Source organism: Neofelis nebulosa, chromosome 16 (genome assembly GCF_028018385.1).
Source record: "Neofelis nebulosa isolate mNeoNeb1 chromosome 16, mNeoNeb1.pri, whole genome shotgun sequence".
NCBI classification, from domain to species: domain Eukaryota; kingdom Metazoa; phylum Chordata; class Mammalia; order Carnivora; family Felidae; genus Neofelis; species Neofelis nebulosa.
The window spans coordinates 62,463,772-62,484,148 of NC_080797.1; the positions used below are offsets into that span (position 1 = coordinate 62,463,772).

Consider the following 20,377-nt stretch of genomic DNA (forward strand, 5'->3'; position numbering starts at 1 on the left):
AGAGACAGAGCACAAGCAGTGGAGGGGCAGAGAGAGAGGGAGATACAGAATCCAAAGCAGGCTCCAGGCTCCGACCACAGAGCCTGATGCAGGGCTCGAAACCACGAACTGTGAGATCATGACCTGAGCTGAAGTCTGATGCTTAATCGACTGAGCCACCCAGGAGCCCCACTACATAACAACTTTTTTTTTTTTTTTATTAAAAAAAAATTTTTTTTTTAACGTTTATTTATTTTTGAGACAGACCATGAACAGGGGAGGGGCAGAGAGAGAGGGAGACACAGAATCTGAAACAGGCTCCAGGCTCTGAGCGGTCAGCACAGAGCCCGATGCGGGGCTCAAACTCACGGACCATGAGATCCTGACCTGAGCCGAAGTCGAACGCTTAACCGACCGAGCCACCCAAGCTCCCCCATAACTTCTTTTTAAAACTAACCTGAGGTGGCATTGCCTCCAGAAAGCCTCTCTTAATACCCCTCATCACTTCAACAACACCTCTGTTTCCTTCACGTGCTGTGCATTATAGTATGATGATAGGATGTTAGTTGTCTGAGGACAAAGATCTAAACTCAACTTTATATGCCTAGTGCCTACTATAATGCAAAGTTTTTGTTTCATATACCTTAAGCATTTCTTAAAATCAGAATTTTAAAACTGGAATGACCTAACATCTAACATAACCCCTGCAATTTAAAATGTCTGTAAGGCACAGGGCACCTGAGTGGCTCAGTCATTTGAGCATCTGACTCTTGATTTCAGCTTAGGTCATGATCTCACGGTTTGTGAGTTCGAGCCCTACTTAGGGCACTGCTTGGTATTCCCTCTCCCTCTCTCCCTCTGCCCTTCTGGAGCATGTGTGCACTCTCTCTCTCAAAATAAACTTAAGAAAACTTTTTTTTTTAAATGTCTTTAAGGCATCATGTTTAAGAGCTGAGACTTGGAGGTCTAGGGTCTACTATTTATTAGCTGCATAACCTTGGACGACAAGTTTAAGTTCTCTAAGCTTCAGTCTCTTCATTTGTAAAATGGGGATAATAAAAGTGTGTCTTTCTTAAGACTGATATAAAGATTACTTGAAACAGTGCATATAATGCTGTGCCTGATATTAGTAAGCACACAGTAAATATTCATAATCAGTTATGTTATAACAACCCATGAAGAGTTGGGGCCAGTGAAGTTGAGTGACTTATATAAGGTTACTTAGTTTGGTGGTTGCTGAGAAGAACTTGAGCCCTGTTTCCTCAATCCTATCTGGTTCTTTCCACCAGTGCAGGAAAGTTTTTTGCTTTTGGCAAAATATATGACACCTATCATACTTATGATGAAGGGAAAATAGGCCAGATGAATGACATGAAATATGATATGTTTTCATGTATCTAGCAAATTGAGGCCTTTTGCCAGATGTACTAGATTCTTGTTCATTGTGTTAAGAAGATAAAGTCTAAAAGAAGAAATAAGGAATAATTAACAGGAAAGGTTGTGGGTTGGGAAAAAGTTTAGAAATATACTTTATCACTGAAGTGTCTCCCGTGGAAGATGCTTTCTTTTTCCAAGCCCTGACCATCCCATTATACTGCTAATCCCTTTCCTCACTTTGTCACTTAAGAAAATATGATGGCTTTCTTAGGCTATAATTTTAACTATTAATGCAAATTGATACTCTCCCCTTTTGATTATCCCTTCCCTAACTAGTCAATCCATTAAGTGGTACTCTGAAAGGTAAAAGCTCTCATGGCCCAGAGCTGGGGGTCACTCCAACACAGCGAAGAAAAGAACTATGTAGGAGTGGCCTACACTTTGTGTCAGACCAAATGAGGGTGAGGGGTAATTGTGCAGAGAGGAGACCCCTGCAAGAGGTTGAGTCCAGGTATGGTGGGGAAGGCATCCACTGAGTGGGTGGCAGTGGTGACTGCCCAATAAGCATTGTCAGCCTGAGCAAGGTGAGAAAGACATTAGTCCAGAGGACATCCCATCATGAGGTGTCAGAACTTGAATGGGATAAGGAGAGCAGCAGCAGTAGAATATTGCTCATGTTCAGGGATACTGATCAAATAAGTAAATATATTCAGGAAAATGGGAGCCGTTGTTTCTCATTGTCCTAGAAAGGCTTATAAATACAGAGAAAACTAGAGAGAACTTTGCAGTGTTGGGTTAGAGTTGGAAATACTGGGTGTGAACTCATAGTTTTCACAGTACAGATCAAGAAATAATTATGGATGCAAATGTGTGTGCACAGATATACACACATTTACACACGTACTTTCATTCTGTCCAATGAGAGGACTTGGGATCAGTGACAAGCCATTAGTAGTGATCATGCCTACCCCCTAAATCTTGATTTCTAAATACATTCTTCACTAAAAGGAACCAGGGCTTCTTAGAGAAAAAGCTGTGGCAGGGCAAGTACAAGACGATCCTGGAACATCTTACTCCAGAAAGTAAGGAAGTGTTCTAAATGATAGGCACATGTCATAAGGATAGGAGCCAGCTTGCCAGGACTCTCACTGGCTAAATGTGGGATAATTTGAGCATCAAAATTAATGATTATAGTCCACTGAACAAAATAAGAATCCATGAAAAATAAATGAATAAATGTTAGAAGAGGAAGAGGATATTTGCACAGTCTCAGAGTTACTTACTCCCTACAAAATATTAATTACAAAAGAAAATAAACTTTACAGTGGAAAATCTGGTAGACACCACCTTATTTGGGTAACTGATGTTAACATCACTAATATGGGACAGATCAAATTGTGTTTCACCCGATAGAGGAGCATCAGGTGAAGATAGAGAAGCATGAGCACCATTCCTGTGATATTTGCCAAAAATACTTAGCCTGAATCTAATCATGAGAAATCAATCATCATCAAACATCAAACTGAGGGACATTCTGCCAAATATCTGACTTATAATCTTCAGAAGTATTGAGGTCATGAAAGTCAAGGGAAGACTGGGAAACTTCCAGCCTAAAGGAAACAAAAGAGGCATGAAACTAAATGAAAACTGTGATTCTGGACTGGATCCTTTTGCTAAGAGGATGTCGTTAAATGAGGCCTGAGACTAAATGGCACTAATGTATCAATGTCACTTCCCTGATTTTGATGGTTGTAATGTGGTTATGTAGGAGGATGTCCTTATTTATTGAAAATACATCCCTCATGATTTTCATTTTTGAATTTAGATCTATGTATGGAGGTTTCTATGGATGATTTTAAAGATAGCATGTGAATAACCTTTGGCCTGGAATCAGAAAGCCTAGGTGCACATTCTGTCCTGGAACTTGTCAGCTGTGAACTTGGGCAAATTAATTAACTTCTTTGAGCCTCGGGCTCCTCATCTGCAACACTAGGGAAATAACAGCTGCCACCCAGAGCTCTGATGATCATGTGAAATGATAGATGTGAAAATACATTATAAACTAAAGTTCTGCACAAAACACAAAGAATTGTCATAATTTAGCTTTACCGAAATCTAGTATTTCTAATGGTAGGTAGTTTCGATACTAAATATTTGCAAATGACATGCAGTAGTGTTTGGGAATTGTATAAATGTTTTGTACAGTTAAGACTGAGATTAAAAAAAATTTTTTTTTAATGTTTATTTTTGGGAGAGAGAAAGTGTGTGTGTTGTGTGTGTGTGTGTGTGTGTGTGTGTGCGCGCAAGGGAGGGGCAGAGAGAGAGAGGGAGACACAGTATCTGAAGCAGACTCCAGGCTCTGAGCTGTCAGCACAGAGCCCAATGTGGGCTCGAACTCACAAACCACAAGATCAAGACCTGAGCTGAAGTCAGATGCTCAACCAGCTGAGCCACCCAGATGCCCAAGATTAAGATTTTTTTTTTTTAATGTGTATTTTTGAGAGACAGAGCAAAAGCACGGGGAGGGGCAGAGAGAGAGGGAGACAGAAGATCCAAAATCAGACTCTGTGCTGATAGCGGAGAGCCCAACATGGGGGCTCAAACTCACAAGCCTCGAGACCATGACCTGAACCAAAGTCAGATGCTTAACTGAGTCATGCAGGGACCCTAAGATTAAGATTTTTATCTTAACCTTAAAAGTTTGTAAGTTTTGTCTCTATTGTGAGACAAAACAAATCTATATATCGTAATGTGAAAAGTTATTACAGTTGACAGTTCACAACATAATGCATTTGCTGACATCTCACATTTAACTTGGACCATTTACAACTAAACTGCATAAATGAATACAGGGGCATGCTATGAATCTTTAAGAGGAGACTACTTTTATACAAATAAAATGTAGTTTAGTTCTGGGGTTCCTGGCTGGCTCAATTGGAAGAGCATGTGACTTGATCTCGGGGTTGTGAGTTTGAGCCCTACATTGGGTATAGAGATTACTTAAATAAAACTTAAAAAAAATTAGTTCTGCCACTAAAGTTTTAAAATAATTATGTTTCATGTAAAAAAGAACAGTGAGAAATTTCATATTACCACTGTTAACAGAAGTGAGGAAGAAATTTACTTAATTATAATATTTATTTATTTATCTTTGAGAGAGAGAAAGGCAGTGAGTGAGCAGGGAAGGGGCAGAGAGAGAGGATCCCAAGCAACCTCTGTGCTGTCCGTGCGGAGTCCGATGTGGGGCTCGATCTCACAAACTGTGAGATCATGACCTGAGCTGAAATCAAGAATCACACACTTAACTGACTGAGCCACCCAGGTATTCCAGAATATGCTTAATTTTTGCTGTAGGTAATGTGGGAGGTGAAGTAAAGATGAGGGGGAAGAAATACCATTTGTATATAACTCAACCATAATCTAGAATTTGAAACACCTTGCTGATATGTCCAACACACAAAGTATCCTGAAATTTTGTTCGTGAGTTAAATCATATTTACACTTGATCTTAGCCAAAGGCCGAGAAGCAATAATCAAATCATATTTTAAATAACATTGGAGAAATAACTAAATTCTTAAGTCCCTAATTTTATCTTTTAAAATATGCATTTTCCATATATCAACTTTTCTTAAAATAAGGTGTACCTGTAGATTAGAGTTTGAATAAGAATCATGTTTCTTTTTCAAATACCTTTTTTTTCTTTTTAAGATTTTATTCTTGGGGTATCTGGGTGGCTCAGTCAGTTAGATGTCCAGCTTTGGCTCAGGTCATGATCTCATGGTTCGTGAGTTTGAGCCACTGCATCGGGCTCTCTGCTGTCAGCAGCACAGGGCCCTCTTTGGATTCTCTGTCCTCCTTTCTGCCCCTCCCCCATGTGCAGTCTCTGTCTCTCTCTCTCTCTCTCTCAAAAAAAAAAAAAAAAATTAAAAAAAGATTTTATTTTTAAGTAATCTCTACACATACCGTGGGACTCAAACTCACAACCCTGAGATCAAGAGTCTCATGCTCTACTGACTGACCCAGAGAGGCACTCCCAAAATGACATTTTTTTACAAAAGAAAAAAAAAAAACCAGAAATGCTGTTATTTGCTTATAGTATTTTAGGTATTTTAGCATAAAGGTGAGATAACTTTTCCTCCCCAAATATTTGTTGTTTGGGCTGTCACTGGTTACTAACTCTTAGAAATAAATTACTATAATTGGAGTCTTCAATTTTAGAATTGAAGGACTGCTATAATCTATTCTTTCCCATAAATGATAAGATTTAGCAGACATTAAAACTTTTTTCTGATGAGGTATTCAAACAAATACAGAGTTTCCAAATTGGAGTTGGCCAGTGAAGACAACCTATTGTGATGGCTTGAAACAAAACAAAACAAAACAAAACAAAACAAAGCAAAACACTAAAGACGAACTTGCACTGGTGTTAGAGCAATTTGGCATGGATATTGTAATGTGTAGGTAAGAGAAACACCATCTGAAATTCCAACTGAAATATATTGTGAATTATTTTTTTTTAAAGTCTTCTCTTGAAAAGGTGAGTTGTGGGGCGCCTGGGTGGCGCAGTCGGTTAAGCGTCCGACTTCAGCCAGGTCACGATCTCGTGGTCCATGAGTTCGAGCCCCGCGTCAGGCTCTGGGCTGATGGCTCGGAGCCTGGAGCCTGTTTCCGATTCTGTGTCTCCCTCTCTCTCTGCCCCTGCCCCGTTCATGCTCTGTCTCTCTCTGTCCCAAAAATAAATAAAAAACGTTGAAAAAAAAAATTTAAAAAAAAAAAAAGAAAAGGTGAGTTGTTTTGAAACACCTAATTTAGAAATACTAAGTAGATCCCAGTTATATGAATCCAAAGGAGAGACAATATTTAAGATTCCATCCTAAAACGTTTATCTTTTCCATTGTGGTAAATGCCCACTAAAACAACTGAGAGGAGTATTGTTTCATTCTAGCAGAGGAAATAACCTCACCTTCATTTAGAAACTTCCAGAACCCGGGGCACCTGGGTGGCTCAATCGGTTAAGTGTCCAACTTTGGCTCAGGTCATGATCTCACGGTTTGTGAGTTTGACGCCCGCATCGGGGCTCTGTGCTGATGGCTCGGAGCCTGGAGGCTGCTTTGGATTCTGTCTCCCTCTCTCTCTGCCTCTCCCCTGCTCATAATCTGTCTCTCAAGAATAAATAAAACATTTTTAAAAATTTAATAAAAAAAGAAATTTTCAGAGCCCAAAAAGAGCAGAGAAATTAGGTAGATCACCAGGTTTGCTCTGCCTGTACTGTGGTTACCTAAACCTTAAAATATTGTTGTCATTAAAATTTAGAGAAAGGTAAGCAATGAAGGGAAAGTAAGAAAAGAAAAAGTTAAGAGATTTGAAATACTCCATCCATGGAACTAATCATGACAAATTTTAATAAAGATCATTTACTTATCTCTGATACTGGAAAAAAAAAGTCAAAAACTAAAATACTTCATGTGAACCAGAACAGCTTTCTACAGTTTAGGGATATTCTCTGTTGTAATGTTTCTTTTTCCCACACTTGGATTTATAAATTTCATTTGCTAGCATCCTTCTCAAATAAGCACTTTATAAGCTCAACTTTTTTTTTTTTAATTTTTTTTTAACATTTATTCATTTTTGAGACAGAGAGAGACAGAGCATGAACGGGGGAAGGTCAGAGAGAGAGGGAGACACAGAATCCAAAACAGGCTCCAGGCTCTGAGCTGTCAGCACAGAGCCCGACGTGGGGCTCGAACTCACAGACCACGAGATCATGACCTGAGCCGAAGTCGGACGTCCAACCGACTGAGCCACCCAGGCGCCCCTAAGCTCAACTTTTTAGTTAAGAGCCTTTTGTGTAACTCACCTTGTGTTTTATTATTTTTTTTAATGTTTATTATTGAAGAGATTGTGCACATGCACAGGAGAGAGGCAGAGAGAGAGGGAGACCAAGGATCTGAAGGGAGCTCTGCGCTGACAGCAGAGAGCCCCATGCAGGGCTTGAACTCATGAACCATGAGATCATGACCTGAGCTGAAGTCAGATGTTTAGCTGACTGAGCCACTCAGGTGCCCCTCACCTTGTGTGAGTTCCATGATGACTTTAAACTATGTATTTCTTCCCACTTAGCATAAGACTATTTTGCTTTTATTGCATTACTTATGGGATAACAGGTTGCAACATAGTCTCTCTGAGGAAACTACTGCTTCTCTTCCCCACCCTTCCCTAACCAAAAAAAAAAAAAAAAAAAAAAAAAAGGGATGGTGGAAAATGTCCTCTGGTTACTATTATTTAATGAAGACAACCATTCTGAACAATTCTGGTGTCTTAAGCATCAGTTGTTGATTTATGAGTAAAGAGACTTGCTAAGAAAGGAACCAGGCTTCAATTGTATGATTTTGTAGCTAAGCACTAAGATATGTGTAAGAACACCACAGTGAAGCCATTGCATTCCATAGTTTTAAGCTTTGCTTTGACAGTGAACCCCAAATCAATTATACAAGTAGAACGTATCAGGTCACTCTTTCCTACTTACCAGGGAGAATATGATCCTAATTCTAGAAGAATAATCTCCCTTTTAAGGCTTGGGGGGTGGGGTGGATAAGTTAAATGGAAATTCATATTTAAGCTTAAATTTTGAGATTAGTGTCATCAAATTAACAAGCCTAGTAAAAAGGATGGTGAGGAGTGATTCATCTCACCAAAGAACTTTTTTTGCCTTATTTTGAGATTTCATTATTTGATTCGATTTTCACGATTTGATTTTGGAGCTATTATATAGACTTTGTGCTTGTCAGGTTCTTGCATCCATCTCCAGATGGGGTAGCCAGGGCAATGAATTTAGGTTACAAGTCATATGCAGTCTGCACAACAAATGGAACGAATTTTAAATGGGTTGTTAAGTTTTCTGGAAGAGTGATGAATTCTTTGGCTTCATTACTTATCAATATAGGAAACAACTTTAATCAGTTGAATTGCCTCCATGCCTTTGTCTTGTGTCTTGCCTATTTCTTGGGTATTTCTTACTAATAAAATCACAGCAAAAAAAAAAAAAAAATTAACATCAGTACTTAACTTTACAATTCAATTCCATTTTTATTTTTACTTTTATGTAAATACTACATTAAATGTAAAAGATCTTTAAAAGATTGTTTTAAAGTCCATCTCCCTACTTCTACATTTTCCTTTAAAAAAAATCCATAGTAGTACTGATAAATAGGGATCAAGGAAATGCAAACTATGCAGAACAGAGATTTTTTTTTTTTTTTAAGTCCAGTGAAGTCTGACAACATTTCAAAATGCCTATATAATTCCCTCAATACCTGGCTTGGCCAACTCTAATTCTGTTTGAAAAAGTGCTTTTTAAAAAATAATATCTTTGAAGCATGTGTAAGTGTGTGTGGGATGGAAAGAATCCATATCTGAATATCTTTATAAAGTAGTTCTTAAAATTTGCAAAGCTATTTACCACTGAGTACGCTGCCACTTATACAATCCCTCTCCTTTCAGCTTGAAAGAAAGCAAAGAAAATGGAAATACGGTAGCATGAAGGAAGGAAAGAGTGAAGATAATGAAGGTAGGTCAGTGAGGGACATTTTTTAATCCCTCTTCTCTTTTCCTCTAATATTTCGGGAAACTTCTCAGCAGCTCACATCTATAAGGAAAATATCCCGCTGAGAAAGGCAAAGAATCAGAAATAGAAGGATGTAGGGGGAACACAGGAAGATGGCTGGGGCAGAGATTGTTGGGGAAAGGAAGCCAAGAGAGGAAGATCTATAATTGGATAAAACCAGGCCTCTGCTATATGGGTCTTCTTTCTATAAGGTTAGAATCAAATTTGATTTATATAGAGGAGTGAAGTAATATGGGGCTAGATGAGTGAGTCCTTTTATCATTGACTAGGCTTTATTCCCTTTAAGATTTTGATGCGGAAATCTTATACAAGGTGAATTTGCTTCTTTACTTACACATCTGAGAGTCACAAGCCACAAAAGGTCAAGTTTACTTGATATGTATTAAAGGCTTTATGTGAAATGAAAAGCTACTCATTTAACTGACCCTTTTCCAATCAGCCTTACTTAGTTTAGACTCAATCTTGGGAAATTATCTGGAGGACTCACAGTCCTGATTGTCACCAGGAAGGGTTGGGGGAGTTCCATTTAAGGCTAACCCAAAGTCTCCAATTACTTCTGGACTAAGGATGACCTTGGTTATAGTCAGGGTGCCAGACCTATATATCCTATAAGCAAGAATTGGACTTATCCTCTTCACAGAGCAAAGTAACCCAGTCATTTGAAACAGAGCTTAAACCAGATAGTTAACTGAGCACTGAAGATGCATTTGTCAGTATCCATCTTCAAAGCAGTTCACGGCCAAGCCACAGTGACTGATGAAATAGGCCAGATTTGCCTGTGGAATGTTATCCTGAATGTTTAGCTGGCAGAGACAGGAAGATGGCAATGAAGTGCAGCAGACGCTGAACACTGACCCATAAAGGAAGGTGTGTGGCTACAGTAGTGTCATAGGAAAAGGAGAAGGTGACAGAACATGTGTAGCAGTTATACCCTTATAATAACATACATACACATTTGAGTAGGTGGAATTTGTTAATGTAAGAAAAATTAAAGGAAATTCATATAGTTTGGAATGGGCCCAAAGTATTGGAATAGAGATAAAGATACACTGAAACAACAGTATACACAGACACACATGCTCACATGTATACATTATTTTTCAGTTTAGTTTCTACATCTTCCTCTCCTGACTCCACAGCAGCACACAGGTTAAAGGGTTCTAGTAGATTCCAGCTACAGAATTCTATGCTATTCAGAAAATATATGGCTAGCAAAACAGCATCCCTGTTTTCTCCTACGTGGTTTATGCATTCATGACAGTGAAACCTTTAGAAGCAAATGGATGTCACAATGATAATAACAAGAAATGATACATGAGACTTTTACAAACTTGATTCTAAACCTAATCCTAACTGACTAGATGGTGGTTTTCATCACCTCCATACACACCCTCGCACATCCAAAATAGTCCAGTTCAGCTGTGTCACAGAGCTAACGTAATATGTCGGGGAGATTTCACAGAAAGTAGTTGGAGGCCATTACAGTCTGGGCACCATAATCTTTGGGACTGTCTCTCCATGAAGAAGGCCCTTCCATTGTCAGGCTTAGCTGAAACTCTGACTCAGAGGGGAGATGGCGAGGCATGACTAGTCAGAACCAGAGGAGAGGTTGTTGGGAAGCCATTTTCCTCTCATTGAAGTGTTTTATATGGCGTTCAAGTGGACGTCCCCATAGGGAATTTCTGTTGGTGTTTCGGGAGTGATACCTTTAATGATACGCTGTTGAGAAGAAAATATGATGTTATAAACATTCTTATAATTTAACAGTATTGCAAAAATATTTCAACCTTAGTATTGAAACATTTAAATAGCATGTTAATGGCATTTAATAGTAAGTTGGAATAGTCTCATTGACTTTCCTTAAGAAAGAAATTCCCAGGGCGCCTGGGTGGCTCAGTTGGTTAAGTGTCTAACTCTTGATACCAGCTCAGGTCATGATCTCATGGTTCATGAGTTGAGTCCCATGTCGGGCTCTGCGCCTGACAGTGTGGAGCCTACTTGAGATTCTGTGTCACCCTTTCTGCCCCTCTCCCACTTTCTCTCTCTCTTCAAAATAAATAAACATTAAATTTTTTTTTAAACAAAGGAATTCCCAATTTGCTCTCAAATATAGATAAAAATGATACATTCAGGGAGCAACTGGCTGACTCAGTCAGAAAGCATGCAACTCTTGGTCTTGGAATCTTAAGTTTGAGACCCATGTTGGGTATAGAGATCACATACATACATACATACATACATAAAACTTTAAAAAATGACATATTCAGGAACTATAACCGTCTGTAAACTAAGAATATCACTGTAACACTAATGGGAGAAAATAATGAGCTTTCAATAGAACCCTCCACTGGCCTATAACATGCTTTTGATGACCTGGGTAAGGAAGGGCATCTTTTTCTCTGGACAGAGGAAGCCTGCTGTGGCCACACAGGGCCTGGGGAGCAGAGTGAGTGCTGGCCTCTGTCCCCCAGCTCCCCCACCCCTCAGCCAGCCTCCTTGTGCCCGGCATATACACCCCAGGCATGGTGCACAGTGCCAGCAGTCACTGTAATGGCTGGGCTGTTACTGATTTAATGAATCTACCTGTGAAGGAGTACTGGTTAATTCATACAAGGGTACAAATTATCATAACTAAGTTGAAAAAGATGTGACCATTTAAGTCATTACTCCTAAAGCAAACTCATGTTGACATAGAACTCACTATGGGGAAAAGGTTGAGAGTCTTTAGCTTAGAAACAGCTGAAGTACACAGAAGCTTTAAGACAGATCTAAAATATGTTTGGGCTTGGGTATGAAATATACAGCCCACCTTTTAAAACTTAGCATCAAGGTGACATGAAGCAGCTCAGGGTTGTGAAGAAGGAAAAACAGCACCACTTCAGAGGCTTAGAAAAATCTTTACTGAGTGGCTTAGTAAAATTTTTGATGGCCAAAAGTCTGTATGTATAGGAAGTGGGCAAAATTGGATCTGAAAGTAGTTTTTGATTTACGGATTTTAGGTGAAGCTCTGCTTCTCGTCCTTTAGATTTTGGGTTGAAAAAGTATGTAGTCCCCTCTGATCTTTTTTTCTTTTTTGAGTATAGTTGATACACAATGTTACATTAGTTTCAGTCCTTCAATCTTTTTTATTCTTATTTATTTATTAGAGAGAGAGAGAGAGAGAGAGAATGCACACAAGCAGGTGAGGGGCAGCGGGAGAGAGAAAGAATCTCAAGAAGGCTCCACATGGAGCCCGACGGGGGTGGGGAGCAAGGGGCTCCATCTCAGGACCATGGGATCATGACCTGAGCCCAAATCAAGAGTGGGGCACCTAACTGACTGAGCCACCCAGGCACCCCCCGATTCAATCTTTTTATTTCCTAGTTCTGGGAGTTCTTTAAGGAGCAGGGCCTATAGAATCCAAACAGTTCTAGCCGCACCATTAATGAAATTAATAAAATTATGTATTTTGTGTTTCTAATGACCTTACCATTCAAGCACTGAAATCTCGCACTAGAAATCCCCTTAAAAAGGAGTTGCTCCGGTCCTCATCAGCTACCAGGACGTGTCAAGCCATAGAAAGTGAAGTTTCACAAACCATCCTTCCCCACAGACAAGTATGTAAATCATAACTGATTAAACAGAATTATGTCTTGGTAATTTGGAACTGGACACAGATAATTCTAACTACTCTTTAAAAATTTTTTTTAATTATTGTGAGAGAGAGAGTGCAAGTCGGGTAGGGAGAGAGGGAGGGAAAGAATCCCAAGCAGGCTCTGCACTGTCAGCACAGAACCCAACACGGGGCTCGAACTCACAAACAGTGAGATCATGACCTGAGCTGAGATTGAAGTCTGTTGTTTAACGAACTGAGCCATCCAGGTGCCCCAATAATTCTAACTACCCTTAAGTGGAGCTATGTTGTGCAGGGAGAGAAGGTGTATGGTGTATACTAAGGTGTTTGGTAGAATGGTGGAATGAACAGCATTGTAAAGTAGAATTTTGGCTTTTGTATTCTAGTCCCTAGCCACCCATTCTGCTGCCCTTCTGGTTGCTGATATCCCAAAATGCCAGGTCTGCTTTTTGCCATATTTTGGCAGCATTCTAGTTGCTGGACTACCATTGCTCTCAAACCTTGCCAGGCCCTGGCCTTTTACAAGATGATAATCTAAGAAAACGGATCACTATTGACGTCTTCATGAATGCTTACTTATTAGGGGACATCTTCCCAGGATCTTTGTGTAGTTTACTGGAGGTTTTTACAACAATGACCTAATCTAGTTGAATGACTCCAAACTTGAGACTTCCAGGATGCAGGTGCATATGCTGTCCTCCAAATTCCAGGTGAACAAGTGGTAGACTTTCCACATAAAAGTCCAACTTTTGATCTGCCTAGGGCCCTAAAGAGTTAAGAAATTTACCTTTCTCTTAGTCTTTTTTTTTTTTTTTTCTTAACTATACCAAAATTGCATATGAGGCCTCCCTTATAGGTAGAATGTTATGGACCAAGGTATTTTGGTAGCATAATGAGATAATATACATGAAGACGCTTTGAAAAATATACAATCTTATATAAACTGTAAGGTTCTATGATTAAAATTAATTTTATCATTTTTTTTAAGTAGGCTCCACCCCTACGTGGGGCTTGAACTCACAACCCTGAGATCAAGTCACAACCCTGAGATCAAGAGTCAGATGCTCTACCAACTGAGCCTCCCAGGTGTCCCTAAAATTTTAGAGCACATTATTCATTACTGTATTAATATTACTATAATGGTAAGTTGTTTTTACTCTAATGCCTTAAGCTAAAACTACTACATCCTTATTTAGTGATGATTTTCAAAATAGCACTCGTCATACTGCTGTTAGAAAAATGGCCATGGACATTTTCCACCATCATCTCTACTTAAAATTCACATACTGCTTCAGACATGACAGATCTGATGTCCATGCCCAATGGCAAGCAGAAGGCAGAGGAGTCATCTGATGAGTATAGAATGCTATACACACCTCAGGCTGTGTGCTGTGGCGCATGCAAATAACCAGCTCACTCTTTTGCCACTGTATCTGAGGCTTATGGAGATGCCTTTTAAGGTGACAGAGGCAGCCGTCACAGGTCTACACCATGGTGTAGGTGAGCTTCATGTGGTGGACTCATCTCTTTCGAACAGAGCATAACAAGAAAGACCCTTTTCTCCCAAAACGATTTAACTACTCTGAACACACACACTAGCACCTACCTCTTTAAATGTCCCTGGAGTGATGATCAGCCGATACGTTATATATGTGGGGATGCAGATAAAAGACGAGGTTCCTATGCAGTAACCCAGGATGATACTCCACTGAGGATAATTATATTGGAAAAGTCGTAGCTGTGGTGGGCTCATCAAAAAACTGCAAATGATGAACTAAAACAGAAATACCAAAAAACATTCAAAATCTTAACAATATCCGTGCAGACAGGGACAGTTCTGATACCATGAACACCAAATGCTAAGGCTGAGATCCTCTTGGGAAATTCCCCAGATGTGATCTATCCTGCACTGAGCTCTGACACATGGGATCCACAAATTTCTGTGCCTAAGCAGCAACAATAAAACAGGTGCTTCTATTGATTTTCCTTTCCACCCCCCACCTTAACCCTTAGAGCAGGGACACCAAGCCTCAGAAAGTTGTTTCTGGGGGAATTACAGCAACCCCTTCAGGGCAAAGGGGAAGAGACCAGCATCTACTAAGAGTGGTTTGGGGCCTGTCCTCCCAGACAGTGAAGACTAAACTGGATGACCTCTCCACGGCTCCTGCCAGTCCTAAGGCTTCATACTTCTCTGCTTTATTCTCTTTTCCTCCATTTCTCAGCTGTGATTATTTTTGGTCAGATGGAAGTTAGCTTTGTCCAGGAGAGATACTAAGGTTCTCAAGTCCTGTAGAGGACTTGGGCTCCTGGGTACACGTTCCTACTTTTCCCTTTTCTTGAGCTCTCTGCTTTCTGCATTGAGCACCTCAGCCTGGGGTTTCAACAAGGATGGCTTGAGGCATCTGAACAGTGGGTGCCCACCTGCCCCAGGCCCTCATCGCGAAAGGAATAATGGAAGGAAAAAGTAGCTTAATATACTTTTTACTTGAAAACTCAGTGAAAATTTCTCCCAAGAAAAGTTCTACAGTGTGTTCCCAACACTCCGTTTATAAGTTTTCTTATTTCAGTTTGGTTTCCAGAGAGAGCGTAAATATCAGTTTTTGCCCAGTAACCACTGGGCCGAAATCGTTATCGCTCTTGATTTAATTTTATTTTATTACTTCATAGTCACAAAGAAGACAGTAATGTAAATTATTTGTGTGGTTAAACATCTATTTGTATCTTTTTTTCTTTGTCTGCAGGTAATAAAATGGGAAGCTGTTAAACACATATCCATCTTTCCAACAGTGTTGTCCTAAGTCCAGGAGGAAGCTTTCAAAACAGGAGCCTGGCCAATTACAAACCTTTCTCTGGACTTACTCTCCTCACCCCAGACCCAGCTACTAAGGAAGCCAGTTTTGGAACATGGAAAGATGGATTGGATGCAGTTAGGAGCCCTGATCTCATCTTGATGTCAGGTGTGTGAAATCCAGCACAGTTCAGAGGGGCCTCAAGCTCTTGGGGCAGAGCCAGTAAGTGTTGCTCCAGACACACCTTTGCAGGGCCCTCTCTCCTTGCTCATGTATAATATTTTCTCTTTTTGTAACTTGGCCTCAGTGAAAAAGAATATTTTTAGTAAGCTACTCATTGTTTACTGAAAGCAGCCTTAAAAAGCCCAGGGCAAGGGCTCTGTTAAGTAAACCCAAAAGTGGAAGACAGACTTCACTCCTCTTAATTGGGCACTGGAGCACTTGCCTTTAGAGGAAGTGAGTAAAGCAGACATCACAGGAATTATGAGTGATGTGCCTGAACACAGATCTGTGCAGGGGTTCTGCTGGGCACAGAAACTCACTGACTGTACACCAAGTATTCACCCAGTCTGTTAGACGACCAGAGGTTCAGAGAAATTAAAAGTACTAAGAACCCAGAGCTAGGAGGACTAGGGTGGAACATGTGAGGCACTCACCTTGGGCACAACATGTAAGTAAATTTTAGCAATCAAGAAATAATACTATGGTGCAATAGTTTAAATAGACAAGATCTGACAGGGCCAGATTAGGGTAGGGTGGGTGAAGTGAGACATGCAAGCACAGGGTCAGATCTTGTGTTTATTTAAAATGAAATCTGTTGATTAGGGACTTTTTTTTTTTTTAATGTTTATTCATGAGAGGGAGAGAGACAGAGCATGAGCCGGGGAGGGGCAGAGAGAGGGAGACACAGAATCTGAAGCAGGTTCCAGACTCTGAGCTGTCAACACAGAGCCCCAACGCGGGGCTCAAACTCACAAACTGTGAGATAATGACCTGAGCTGAAGTCAGATGCTTAACCGACTGAGCCACCCAGGTACCCCAAATGGAGACTTTTTTTGCATTAATTTTGGTTTTTTAGAAAATATTACATTAAAATGGTCTTTATCTTGATTACTGAGTTTTTCGGCACCTCCCCCGCTGAATTTTATGCCTGTGGTGAGTGCCTCACTTGCCTCTCCCAAATCTCAGCTCTGGACATCATCTCCTCACTGTGTAGGAAATACTAAAGTAAACAAACAGACATGGCTTCTTCCCTCAAGGAAATAATGCAATGTCTCCAATTGCTTTGAAAAACAAATGAAAGGATTTAAGTAGATTATCTAAAAGCATTGGTAATAATATAAATTAATAATCCACTTATGTCAGAGTTTATGCTTCTAGTAATGGCAGGCTAGGTGGTTCATGCCAACACCCTCACTGAAAACAACTGAAACTTCTGACTTAAAAAAAAAGAAATATATATATGTTTTTAATCTACCAAAAAGCACCAGTGAGCTGATAAGGTAATAAGGAACTACCAGGCCAAGATCTAGGGGAACATACCAGAGCCGCTGGGCCCTGAGAATTATCTGCTGCCTGGGACAATAGTTGGCTTTGGTTTTTAGAAAACTTCAGGGTCCAGGGGAATGGAAGTCAAGAAGGGATTCTGGGGTAGAGAGAGACACAGGCAGCATCGCAGAGGCAAGAATGAACATTCATCTTCTATGTTACTATCCAGATGTATGGGTATAAAATGCCAAAGGACTGCCCAGAGAAAGTCAAAAGAGAATACAAAATGGTTTTTTGTTTTGTTTTTTGTTTTTAAAGACAGGAAGTAACAGCTATATGCCAAAGGCAGAGATGTCCCAGACACTCCTAACAAGCTGGAGCTGGATGGAAGGACCAGTCCAACAAACTTTCTTGGCTCTAAAAGATTTTAAAATTTCCTCCAAAATAAAGTTACAGATAAATGAAAGAACTGGAGAGTAATTTGTGCTGATGTGCACAGAGTCACTTTACCCCACACTACCTCAGAGCACACTGGGGATGTCAGCAGGGCACTTATCCTCCTTTGAGCAAGTTACCTCCTTCAGAGGGATGCCAGGAGGAAAAGCAGAGGCACGTGCTATAAGGAAGGAGTGAGTGCTGAATGCATCCTGGCAAATAGGTAACCCTTGGAACTGAATGTTCTCACCCAGGTCCTTTAGCAATAAATGTATTCTACTTCTGACTCAGGTCCATGCTTGAGGACTTGCAGGGGTATTTTTAAGAAAATGAGCCACCTGGGTGGCTCAATGGGTTAAGCGTCTGACTTTGGCTCAGGTCCTGATCTCACAGGTTCGTGGGTTTGAGCCCCACATCAGGCTCTGTGCTGATGGCTCAGGGCTTGGAGCCTGCTTCAGGTTCTGTGTCTCCCTCTCTCTGTGTCCCTCCCCCGCTCGCATTCAGTCTCAGTCTCTCTCTCTCTCTCTCTCTCTCTCTCTCAAAAATACATAAACATTGAAAAAAAAATGAATACAAAATTACAAGGACCCCTCCCAGGACCTTCAAGAGCAGCTCAGTAAATCTTTCCCAGGTCTTGAACAGGTCTTACTTGTCATGTGACCTGGGACCCTTTAAGGCTTCAATTTCCTTAAATGTAAAATGGGGCATTAGAACTATTACTACTTCATAGAATTGCTGTAAGGATTAATAGAGCAATGGGTGTAAGTTTAGCACAAAGTCTGGCTCGGCACTTAATGTTCAATAAATGTTATTTATCATTATCACTGAGTTGGGGAATGATATAATACATGCAGCAGGGACCGAAGCCCAGACTCCTCTACAGTGTTAGAAGTCAGAAAAGGGGGCGGGGAAGTGTGGGGAGCACAGTGACTGGGAGGGGGCATCAGAGGGGCTTCTAGAGTGCTGGTTGTGTTTTTGTTAGCACAGTTTTGGCTACAAAAGTGTGCTCCATTATAAAATTTCAATGAGATGTACATTTAAGATTGGCACACTTTTCCATGTATCTGTTACACTTCAATAAAATTTACTTTTTATAAGTGTTTGAGTGGGCCATTCTTCAGGGCCAGAAGGAGAGGGAAATGACAACTCACCAGGAGAAACAGAGGGCTGATGGCTACCCAGCAGATCTTCCAAAACCATCCAGGGCTGAAGCCAAGCATTTCTTTCACATCACTGCAGAACTGAGTGATGCCTAAAATCACCCAAAAGAAAAAGAGATTGACTGAGGGAGGACATAGGCTGTTCTGTCCCTTGATTCTCAGAGACAGTAGCAGCTCTGGAATTTCTCCACAGCAGGAGATCAGGGGCACCCATCTAGTCTGAAAGTGGGACAGAGGACTTGTCATAAAACTGCATTTGATAGCAAGCAACTTTCTTTCTACACAGAGTGGGAGTGGGAGGATAGGTGGACATTTGGGGGGAACCTAAAAACCCCCCCACTGGTGCCTCCCCACTTGGTACCCACACTGCTTTTCTAAGATCTCAGCATATATTTGATTTTACTGTAGAAAAGAATTTTCTAGGAGGGGCGCCTGGGTGGCTCAGTTGGTTAAATGTCCCACCTTGGCTCAGGTCGTGATCTCACGGTTTGTGAGTTTGAGCCGCCCCTCATCGGGCTCTATGGTCTCAGTTCAGAGCCTGGGGTCTGCTTCAGTTTTTGTGTCTCCCTCTCTCTCTGCCCCTCCCCCACTCATGCTCTGTCTCTGTCTCTCAAAAAATGAATAAATGGTAAAAAAAAAAAAAAAAAATTTCTAGGAATTGTGAACCCATTTGACAGAGGCTGACTTCAACCCTTTGTTGGAAACTTCCAAGAGAAAATTTTAACCACGTATTGCCCATCTCCTATGCCAGATCAAGATCAAGGTTCTTCCATAAAAAGTACGTGAAAGTGAGTATTGGTAAGACATCGAGAGGGGCAAGGCAGTTGCTTCCCTGAGAGACCCAGCAATACCTGGGGCAGGTCTACTGCAATTCACATACTCTGAATCACTGAGGAGGTAGGGAGGGCTTCTGTTTTAAAAACTGGCCTCATGTTTAAAAACTGGGCTGGAAATTTGGGGCCTCCCCTTCTTCATATTATGTGTAACAACAAACATGCCAAAGCTGTTTTGTTACCATAGAAATTAGAGGGAAAAGTCAATACATTTTCAGAATAAAATAATCATTTCTTAATTTTATAAAGATGAAGAGTGGTATCTCTGAACCTGGTTTCCTTCATGTCAACTCCTAGGTTACCCCCACCCCCACCCATGGATTCTTAGAACCCATGTTAGCCCACTCTCTGTGCTCCTGCTAGTTTCACCCTTATCAGAATCCATCCCAGGATCAGAGGGGGTGAAGTGGGGATTTCACCAAGGCAGATAATACAAACAGGAACATTCTTGCCTCTTCTCTGGAAAATAATCTCTTGAACTCTATCTCAGGGCTTTGCAGGGAGCTGTTGCTTGCAAAATTTAAACTTGGGGCTACTCTATAAAACAGTGGGATATTGTACACTCTACAAATGCACTCACTATGCACTAGTCCATTGTTCAATTCTTAGACACAATCAGTATTTGAAGCCTCCACTATGGATGAGCTATATGGAACTGCTTCAGCCTGTCTCCACTGGGTGAACATTTAAACTCAGAAGGAAAAAAAAAAAAAAATCCTCCCAAGAGTAAGGGGAATCAGTATGGAGGAAATGGTGACCTGTTTCTGAAGAAGGCACTCCACTGAGGTTATTTTACAGACCCACTGGGAGGTGACGTACCCTGCCCTGACTTTCTTCAATGAAATCAGCCCTTCTCTACTCTGGTGGCTGCAGGCTGGTGTAGATCATGAGTGTGGAAGGAAGCATCTTACCGTAAAACCAATAGACAGCAACTGCTTCTATAAGTACAACGGTGAGCACTGCAGGGCCTGTGGCATATTCCTCCAGCAGCTTTACCACGTACGCCCCTCCCTGGAAACGACATCATGATCCTGAGTGCGGGCCCTCTGAGGCACTACCTTCTCTTTATGATTAAAGC

The 20,377-nt window shown here is 40.7% G+C and overlaps 1 protein-coding gene and 1 long non-coding RNA gene across 10 annotated transcripts in view; one reads left to right on the forward strand and one right to left on the reverse strand.

The window, feature by feature from the left end:
• Positions 1-8,423: 8,423 nt before the first annotated feature.
• The window catches only part of SLC6A4 (solute carrier family 6 member 4), a 47,299-nt gene continuing 35,345 nt past the window's right edge, over positions 8,424-20,377 (reverse strand). For all 6 annotated transcript variants that reach the window (XM_058704070.1, XM_058704068.1, XM_058704071.1 and 3 more), the window contains 4 exons: positions 20,211-20,310; positions 18,458-18,558; positions 14,201-14,368; positions 8,424-10,700 (listed from right to left, as the gene is read on the reverse strand). In XM_058704070.1, coding sequence (XP_058560053.1) covers positions 10,626-10,700; positions 14,201-14,368; positions 18,458-18,558; positions 20,211-20,310 — 444 coding nt within the window. In that variant the 3' untranslated portion in view covers positions 8,424-10,625. The remainder of the gene's footprint in view (positions 10,701-14,200; positions 14,369-18,457; positions 18,559-20,210; positions 20,311-20,377) is intronic.
• LOC131497632 (uncharacterized) lies at positions 8,857-17,592 on the forward strand. Of its 4 annotated transcripts, none has more exons than XR_009255053.1 (4): positions 8,857-8,924; positions 12,459-13,736; positions 15,336-15,551; positions 17,190-17,592. It is a non-coding gene; the product is annotated as an uncharacterized LOC131497632 (long non-coding RNA). The 4 variants fall into 4 exon arrangements; XR_009255055.1 differs by lacking the exon at positions 17,190-17,592 and having other exon boundaries at positions 12,459-12,577; positions 13,586-13,736; positions 15,336-16,838; XR_009255052.1 differs by lacking the exon at positions 17,190-17,592 and having other exon boundaries at positions 15,336-16,838.